We start from the raw sequence: 10,000 nt of genomic DNA, 5'->3' as shown, positions 1-10,000 counted from the left end.
TTCTGAAAGAACTTCCAGCACAAGTTGTTTGGGCATATTTCGCATTTTTACAGGGAAAACTTACATGAGCAGATAGTAGTGTATTAAACCATTAATATAGCTACTTTATTTTACACATACTCATACAGATGCTTTATTTTACAGCATTACAATGGTGTTTAACATATTTAGTGTTTAAAACATATTAACTTGGGTAAATATTTAAAAATTATGCAGTGACTTGTCTCTGCTTCACTCAAGCTTTGAAAGCTTTTTTAGATAAAGTAAAACAAAAACAAAAACAAAAACAAAAAACAAACCCAAACAAACAAAACAACAAAAAAAACCACCTCTTTACAAATGTTCTCTTAGCTTTCCAAATTTTTTTGTTCTCACATTCGGCTACGTCCCTAATATTTGGCATTTTGATTTATTAAGCAATCTTAAGTATTAAAGGCTTTTAGCGTACACCAGCGCAAGACTTGAGATGCATTGTGCCTTGTGTCAATGATGAATTAATTCCAGCAGAGCACAAAAGTTACTATTATTTAAGCCTAGCTCCTGACTTCTGCTTTTACATCACAGTCCAGCTTTAAAAGGCTGCGGGCTAGGTTGCGTCTCCGGGAGGAAGCGCGGCCCAGCTCGTCAGTTCTGTGGGGAGGCGGCGCGGCCCGGGGCAGCTGAGGCGGGGGGCGGCGGCTGCTCTGCGCTCCGCGGGGTGACTGCGCGCGCCGCTTCCGGGGCCCGCGCGGCTCCGCGCGCCACGGGCCTCGCGCCAGCGGCACGTGCGGGGCACGCCGGGGCCGAGGCGCGCGGGCCGCGCCGCCCCCTAGCGGCCCGCGCCGGCACCGCTGCCTCAGCTGCCCCGGGCCGGGCCGGAGCCCTGGAGCCGGGCATGGGCCGCCAGGGCACCACAGCGCCCTGGAGCCGGGCATGGGCCGCCAGGGCACCACTGACTCCTGGAGCCGGGCACGGGCCGCCAGGGCACCACAGCGCCCTGGAGCCGGGAATGGGCCGCCAGGGCACCACTGACTCCTGGAGCCGGGCATGGGCCGCCAGGGCACCACAGCGCACTGCAGCCGGGCATGGGCCGCCAGGGCACCACTGACTCCTGGAGCCGGGCACGGGCCGCTAGGGCACCACAGAGCCCTGGAGCCGGGAATGGGCCGCCAGGGCACCACAGCGCACTGGAGCCGGGCATGGGCCGCCAGGGCACCACAGAGCCCTGGAGCCGGGCGTGACACACACCCTGTGATAAACCGAGGAGGCCTAATTGCGGCACGGCGCGCTATCCTGCTATTTGTACAAATAAAAGACCCCGTCTTGATGCAAAATAAACACAAAAGCACTGTTGTGACTATAACAGGGAGTCATATACTAATTTATATAATAAGTGGTTGTGCACGCTTTATTCAAGATTATGGCTGCAAGAAATGGCATGAATTGCTGGGTGTGTTTAATGCTGGATTATAGCAATTTGAAACATGTCAAACACATGGCTAATGCCTCATGCTTCACTCATTCTTGCGTAAACCTGCATAGCCACCATCCATTATACCCTTGGTAACAACACAATTCTGCAAGTAAATATTGTTACACTAAGTAACCTTTCAATTCAAGTTGTTTAGGAAGAGAAAATGCAATCTTGTGCAGTCAGTTCCAGTGTCAGTTTAATGTTTCAAAAGGGAAGTGGTGTAGAGAATAAGTATCTGTACAGTGACTTGCCAGCTTAAAACACACACGCGTGCACGTGCAGGTGCACGCGCGCATAGGAGATGTCCAGTTCGCTGCAGGGGTGAAAAGTAAAACTGTAGCTTCTAACTCTACAAGGTGGAGTATTTCTCTTTTTGGTGTGGGTGGTAGCTTGGCTACCCTGGCACGGTTAGGTACTCAACCTGCAATGCAACACGCTCTGAAATCATCTACAATTTCACTCGCTCTTGCAGACAGCAGCAAATATTTTCCCTATACCTTTGTTTAAAACACTGGGTAGCAAAGCTTATATCCCACCTTTGTCGCCAAGAGTTACAGAATCACAACAGAAGTAGGTGCTGGTGAATGTGAATGTGGGTGCGTGTGTGCATGTGTGCCTGTGTAGGCATGCTCATGACTGACAGCGAGTGTGACAGCAAGAGAAAAGAGAAGGATTAGAAAGTATGAATGTGTATAAATGTATGTCAACATGGACCTGTATATTTTTTCTTGTCCTTTGTGAATTACCAAACTTACAGCCTTAAGATCTGGCTGATACCTGTCTATTTCCTTTGTGTTTATTTATGCTTATTTTGGTAACATTCTGCACCACTCTTGGAAAAACAAGAAAAAAATTAGTTTGCTCAGTGAGGTGTTACAGGTTCAAATTATTTTGCTACCAGTAAGTCAAGTGACTGATACATAGACATTAGAAATGATCCTTGTTTAGATGTTTTCAGTGCTTCAGTTTGTGAGGCTTTAGAGTTGATAGTATGTACACAAGTGCGTAGACTCATGTATGTGTATGTCTATGTGTATGTATGCCTTTGCAAGAGAAAAGAAGGGAAAAGAAAAAGATTCTATACTCTTGCTTTCTCCAGCAGCCCTTTTTCAGTTGCTGACAGTGAGGAGGGGGCTGAGAACGCCCGGCACAGTGCATTACTCTAGCCAAAGTTTCAGTGTTGTTTTTAAAAATATAATTTTAAAACTAGAGAAACACCCCACCCTACCCCCCCCCTATATTTTTAACATAAAATTATAGGGTCTCTTTTTTCTTCGTAAAAAACTTAAGTGTTTCTTCCACTTCACTTCAAAATAAATTGCCCTTTCTGGTATTGTTACTCTGTAGTTTCATTCTGTCTGTACACAGCTGTTGGATCGGATTTGTTGTTTTCTATTGCCAGAGTAGTGTTACTGGTCATGTTACGTTAAAGCTGATTCTGCTGGCTCACAGGCACTTTAACTTTAAATGTAGAGCCTGAACTACACTCTGGGGCTTTGGAAAGATACAAAATCCACAAGATATAAAACCCCTTGGTTAGTATGAACTGGAAGACATTTAACCCTTCTTTGTTAATTGTAATGAAACAGTCAGAAAGATGTAAAAACAGGAGGGATGATGTATTTATTTATTACATTTCTGGGTGTTTTGTAATGTTTTGATTGTTTAACATTTACACCCCTTTGCCCTTTTAATGTGCCTGGCTAAATGTACCACTGTTATTGTCTAACGTTTGAATTTGTAAAAGATGAACCTGTCTGTTGGTTAAATCTTTGTTTGACTAAAAGAGGATTAACATTTGAATTTCCCAAATTTCTGAATCCTTGTAACGATACAGCTGATGAAGTTTTAAATAAATTTCCGCTCTGATATACATGTCCTTTTATTGAAAGTAAATATTGTAAAAATCAGAAAAGGCTGTCTGCTTCCACAGTTGTGGCATATCCGCATTAGAATTTTCATATAACTACTAAGGGCAATCAGACCCTTTTCTCTGAATATTTTAAACATTGTACATGTAAAATTTATGCCTAATTTGAATACTTATTAGCTGCCTAATCTCAGAAAAGAGTATTAGCTTTGTTTTTGCCTTGTAAAATTCATCACTGCTTGTATCACATTTTCCATTTCTATTATTTTTCTTCGCTGATGTTCATAAGTGTTTTAGAAGGACTGTTTCTTCATAAACACATCTGGTGCTGCTGTTGTTTACTGGACTATAACAGCTGCTCTCCTTTATGTTAACTGTGTTTGTGTTTAGGTTTTTTGCATCCTGTTTATTTCTGACCAGGCCATCCTTAAATAACTCATCTTTTGCTATTTTACCATTTTTCACACAATATGTACTTTTACTTTATCTTGTAGGAGCTGGTTTGTGGTAACTCGTACTGCATTTTAATTAATATCCCATGCACATAGTTGAAGTCGTAATGAATGATCCTTTTCCTGCCTTTTTTTTTTTTTTTTTTTTTTTTCTAAAAGGAAAGCCAGTTACTCATACTTTGCAAGGTGAAAAATAGCTAAGTTAAATGATTAGGCTAAACCACAAGCTTTGTTTCCTTTCCTGAGTTTGCGTACACATCCCTCTCCCTTCAGAGGTGTTTTTTAAAATCACAGCTCAGCCAGGTTGTTGTGAGGACTCTTGTCAGTAGGTCGGGAGTGAGGATGAAGGAAGGCAGCTCCATTCTGACCCTGCAAGAGCAGGAGAGGACTTTGGTGGCTCTGAGAAGAGACGCTGACCTTTCCATATTACAGATACAAAATGCACCTTGAAATTCTGGTTTGTAAGGGCACGTTGGTTCTTTATTTACTGCAAAGATTTCAACTGATCTTGGCAGGACATCTCATTGCTATCCTGAAAGTACAGTATATTTATGCAGTGAAAATGATAAAACATTTATTACTGTAGAGAAGGTAATATGCATAATTTATGCTGTTTTTAGCACAATCATTAGTGATATTCTTGATAGATTTTATTTCCAGCTTTCATATCTAATACATGCCTGGAAAATTAATTTTATATCTTTCATTTATTTGCCTATGTTAAAATTGAGTTTTAAGTCATCTTCAAGTGAACAGTTTGATTGCTGCTCATGCATAAGCTTAATTACTTCCCAGGAAGGACAGTATTAAATGTTTTAAATGTCAGAAAAATAAATGAATATCAGGCGTTTGATTAAAAAAATAGGCAATATCTGACGTGTTTGCAGCAGGAGCTTTTTCTTAAAATGCCTCCGAGGCAAAATTTTATTTAGTCACAAAAAAGGAGAAGCCCATTATACTATTTATCATTGGTTGATACCATATGATTTGTAACACCCTTACAAAATTTTAATTTTGTATGATTAGCTGTGCATCATTAAACAACAGCCTTGCATAAGATATGCTGTAAAATTCTGACAGAATCAAGATAGTGAATATTTTAAATAAGGCTGTATAGTCATCCATGGTTGTCAAAGCTAGATAATAGGAAATATAGAGCAGTGTGTGAAATCGTGCCTTCACTTTAACTGGTTTTATAGGTAGACTTTAAAACGTAGTCGTTCATAAATGCTATTGACCATGCTGCATGCATGGTGTGTTATTTTGGCCGTTAAATGTAAGCACACAAAGCTTGCTTAGAGAAATCATAATTCCCGTGATTAGCAGCTGTATGAAAGCAGAGTTTGCATTGCATTTCTTGGTAAACGGCTCTGCGAGGCTTTTTTCTTCTCCTAAAGATGCTGTCTGTGTAATTGGCAGAGAGGGACATCTTGATAATGGAAGTGTGAAGGTGTAACGCGTGTGTTAATTGATACTTCTTAATCACTTTTAGGTATTAAGTCATGATGCAGGAATCTGCGACAGAGACAATAAGCAACAGTTCAATGAATCAAAATGGAATGAGCACTCTAAGCAGCCAATTAGATGCTGGCAGCAGAGATGGAAGATCAAGTGGTGACACGAGCACTGAAGTAAGCACAGTAGAACTGCTGCATCTGCAACAACAGCAGGTAAGTTTGTTTTGTTTCCTGTTTGTTTTTAAACAAATAAAGGGCTGTTTTCAGAGGGGCACCTTTTTGGAGACCCTCGGTGTGTGCTGAATGTGGAGTATCGTGGAAGTGAAGAGCATGGGGCATTATTTGTTGTTGTTTTAGTGCACGATAATGCTGCAATACAAAGATCCCCTTCTTGTGGCAGCAACATCTTGCTGATATGGCTGCATGCCACCACGCTTGCCTGGTGATTAAAATCCCGCTGCGTATTTATAAAAGTTGTGCCGAAGCCTTGCAGTGCATGTTTTCAGGAGCTGTTAGTTTACTGCGCGGTTCGGGCGTGCAGGACATGGTGCGGGGTTTTCCACCAGAGGGCCACATTACTTGAGACTTTGCTTCGCTTGCAGTGAATTGTGCCAAAGTCGGAGCTGGGCAGTGAGGGGACTTTAGTGAAGGGACCAGAGTGACTTTTCTCAGTAAAGATACTTTGCTGTCATAGGTGTAATTACAAAAAAAATGCTGGTTAGTTCAAAAGCACGGAAATAAAAAAGACAGTGTGCCTGCCTGTGTGTGCTTGCGTGTGTGAGAGTTGTAATTTGGATGTATAATTTTGAAAACATGGGAAAAGAGAAAAAGAAGCTTTTCTGCAGGTCTGTTTCCATTCTCATTTTGAAATTATTTTTTTTTATAAGTTTGTCTGTTCCTGTTCCCAGCAAATTAATGGAGAACTGCTATGTTTAAAACTGTAAAATTCAACCATCCTCTGGTGTCTGACACCACCTGATTACAAGATGCAATCCATTAATTTTTTGTCACTGTAAAATTTCTCTTGCTTTTAAAACCTGAGCAAACAAAACTTCTACTTTGTCTATCTAAGGAGTTGCCTCTCCATCAGGGAACACAGAGTATACAAATGCACTGAAGCCCAAACTGTTTAGTAGACGACTGGGATCTGATTTTACAGAGTGCCCAGTACCTGCTTCAAACTCCTGAAAGTCTTTGCTGCCTCATCCTTTCATTTGCTGAGCCCACTCAGTACCTTTGGAGTTCAAACCCTTAATTTTAAAAGCTGAGGTTTTTTATTACAATGTCAGGTATCCTATTAATGAAAGGAGAGTTGCCTTCTGTTAGATAAAATATTGTAAAAATATTTTTTTGTAGAAACATGTTTTAACATGATAGATGCATTGCATGTGCATGGGCCTCTGAAATAACAGGTCGTAATAGCTCTTAAAATTGAATAATTTTTAGTGCTGAATTAAGCAGTGTACACTAGCTACATTTATAGTCAAATATTTTAAACGATGACAGAAAATGTAGAAGAAGGAAATAGTTGTAGATTGAAATATGAGAAGTTGTTAAGGCTTAAATCTGTGCCTTGCTTAAAATTCAAGTGTATTCTGTTTTAACAATTGAGCATTTACAGTATGACAGTCCGAAGAAATACAGGTTTCAGTGTCTTCATTATGTTCTTAGCAGGTTTCTACTTCTTTATATATACATGATTATGTAAATATATATATATATACTTTATGTTTTTATACTTTTCTCATCTAAAATTGTATAAATACAAGTAGATATAAAAATTTAATATTGTGCTCATTGAAAATCATGTCATCATCTTTATTCAAATGTTCAGATTATAACAGAATTTTAAAACCTTTGTTGAGAAAGAGTGTATCAAATTGGTGAATATGTTTAGAAAACTAAATTTAAGTGAAGTACTTCAGAACACAAAAATGCTAATAGAATAATGTGCCACTTACATGTTTCTCAAAGTAGCAGTCCTAAGCATGTGTAGCCAATTTGTCCATACAGCCAGAGATTCCAGTAGATAGCATTTGCGAAGACCACAGAGAATTACAACTGAAGATGAAAATATCCAGTTGAGTACTAATAACAGACAGGTTCTGAGGGGACAGGCTTAGAAGTGACAATCTTTTCTTCAAAACTGTGATTAGATCTTAAATAAGCAGGCAGGCAAAGTAAAACCATGGGTACAGTTAATAGGACTCAAGAGGCATTTTATGGTAGGGTCTGCACCAAAGGATTTAAAAACAAGTTGAGTTAGGCATATGAATCCTTCTATAAAATATGTTGATGTGAAACATAAACACTAGTAAACATACAGTAGGATGTCCTTCAGATAATGGGCATAGCTTTGTGCTACTTTTGCTTTTCTTCCTCCTTTTTCTGTTTCTGTTTTTTCCACCCTGTTTTTGACCAGATGCCTTTTGAAATATGAATTAAGAAGAAAATGATGGCTGCTTTTATTATGGTGACTGTAGTAACTCTCTAAAATGATATCTGCAATATGTAACTTGTCGGGAAAACTTGGACACAGAGAAAAACAGAAAACCCTGGCAATTATTATTCTTAATAATTTTTTATTGTTTAAATACGTGCAAGATGCACTCATCTCATGGTTTAATATTCTGGATTTGGCTTCTCTGAATAATTTTACTGATAGTCTTCAAATAGACCAATTGAGTTTTTTTATAGCTTTTTCTAAAGGAAGCAAGTAAGTGATTGCTGGTTTTAATAATTTCCTTCAACTGGGCAGCTATGTAAAGGGATGTAATGTTTAAGAATTGGTTTATCAGCCAAGTAAAATTACAAAATAAGTTTTTAGTGTGGCATGAATATTTACTGGGGAAAGTTAAACAAGAGAAATTTAGGCTATATAGAAGACCGAGGAGACTAAGTTAAATTTTTTACGTTATGTATGTATGGATATATAGAAAGTAAATAAGGTAAGACTTTATTATGTTCTTGTAGGCAACTGCATGGAGTTTGAACAGTCGTGTTATTGATGAACTATGTTGTTGCGGTCTTTATATAGAAATGAGAAGTTCGACTTAAATCAGGGAGTTATTCCTCATCCATGTATCAAGAGAGAATGACAGTATTCTATAATATATTGTAATATATACTTGGTGATAAATGGGTTGGGTGCTGTCACAAGTCATCAGGTCGGCTTTGAAGATGTATGACTAGGATGTAAGCAACTTCTTATCTTGCTGTTGATATTTATAGATATATAAATATTGCTAAAGTGGATGTAGAATTTTATTTTAAAAATATGATGCAAACTGAAATCTGCCCAGACTTGTTTTTTCTGCCTTTTTTGGCTTACGGTAAGCATTCTCTCTTGTATGGGTACATTCAGACACTTCTGAGCTTTTCACTTTCATTTTTTTCCTTGTATGTTAAAATCAATGTTAGATACTAGAATGTATAATACATGAAAAAAAAGCGTATCCTTGATTAAATACATTGACAGATTATTCTGCATTAGATGTAGAATTTTATTTTTATATTAAGTTTGGAGAATTAATTGTTTGTGTCACTAAGGTCAAAATAGTTGCTAAAAAACCATGATTGCTTTACAGGGTAGATTTGAGCTTGCATTTTGAGCATTCATTAAGTCAATGCTGCCAGGATAATCTTTTTAAATGTTTTATGGGAATTTATTTCTTAGAAGCTGTTTCAGTTGACTATGTATAATGTTATTTCTTTAAAGCAGTTTTATTTTGTTAGTATATCATTACTAGCATTTTATTTGTGCAAAATATGAATAGTATTTCGAAAAGTAAAAATATGGTGCTAGCATTCAGGTTATCTTAATGGTGAAAAAATAGAAGTCTTAGTTTCTTACATGGTTTTTCCTTGTGATTATTTAAAAATGAGGAGGAAAATAATAGGGAGGAATTTATTTATTATGTGATGTCTTGAATTAAGTGTTAACAAAACTTATCCTTCTGTATGTTGGACAGTAGTTCTGTTTACAAAAACCGCTAGAAACTTGCATTTTGGCTCTTTGAAAGAGAAAATAATTTTCTCATACTGTGGAGGAAGTTTGCATTAGAAAGTGACATAAAAATATGCAGCTGCTACACCTGTAGCAAAAGCTGATGCCATAAAGCATACTGATGATATGTAAGTTAAATAGAAAACTTCTTACTGCATCTGATTGTACTTATTATTACTTAAATTGACCCCAGCATATTAGGCAAAAATGCCTCTTCCTGGTGATTTAAAGGAGAAGTTAAAATTATGGAAAGGTATGCAGAAGTGTTACAGGTCTAAAAGAGCAAAATTCTGTTAGGTTCATTTATAGGCCTTTCAGAGCAGGTATTACCAAATTAGCAGATGCTGAGCTAGTAGAGGAAAGTATGTTTTACAAATTCAGGCACACATGCAGTCTAATCTCAAATTTAGTATAGAATTGGGAATGTCCTAAAATACCAGAATGTAATTTTACCAAAGTCCTAGAACTATTTCTTATTATTAGTCTTTATTTTTTTGATTCCTGCCCTGTGCTTCTGCAAACACAGTTTTTTCCCTTGGTGAATAATTGGAGAAGGTCTGAATTCAAGTACAGGTGACTGCCTACTGACGCTACAGCTGGAGTAAAAAGAGGGTATTTCATTTTTCATGTTTGCTGTCCCAATCTTTGATGAACCCCTTATTGTCTGATTGTCCAAAAAGTTTGAACACATGGCTATTTAATATTACTGCCAGGAGGTGGGTCTCATTGGGACCACGCCTCGCTATTTCCATCTGTGAAATG

The 10,000-nt window shown here is 38.2% G+C and overlaps 1 protein-coding gene across 1 annotated transcript in view; it reads left to right on the top strand.

The window, feature by feature from the left end:
• FOXP2 (forkhead box P2) overlaps positions 1–10,000 on the top strand; it is a 261,915-nt gene that overhangs the window by 66,715 nt on the left and 185,200 nt on the right. The window contains exon 2 of the mRNA XM_066319012.1: positions 5,268–5,445. Within this exon, the coding sequence (XP_066175109.1) occupies positions 5,278–5,445 (168 nt within the window). The 5' untranslated portion in view covers positions 5,268–5,277. The remainder of the gene's footprint in view (positions 1–5,267; positions 5,446–10,000) is intronic.

This window comes from Sylvia atricapilla, chromosome 5 (genome assembly GCF_009819655.1).
Source record: "Sylvia atricapilla isolate bSylAtr1 chromosome 5, bSylAtr1.pri, whole genome shotgun sequence".
Lineage (NCBI taxonomy): Eukaryota > Metazoa > Chordata > Aves > Passeriformes > Sylviidae > Sylvia > Sylvia atricapilla.
This window is presented reverse-complemented; position numbering and strand designations above follow the sequence as displayed.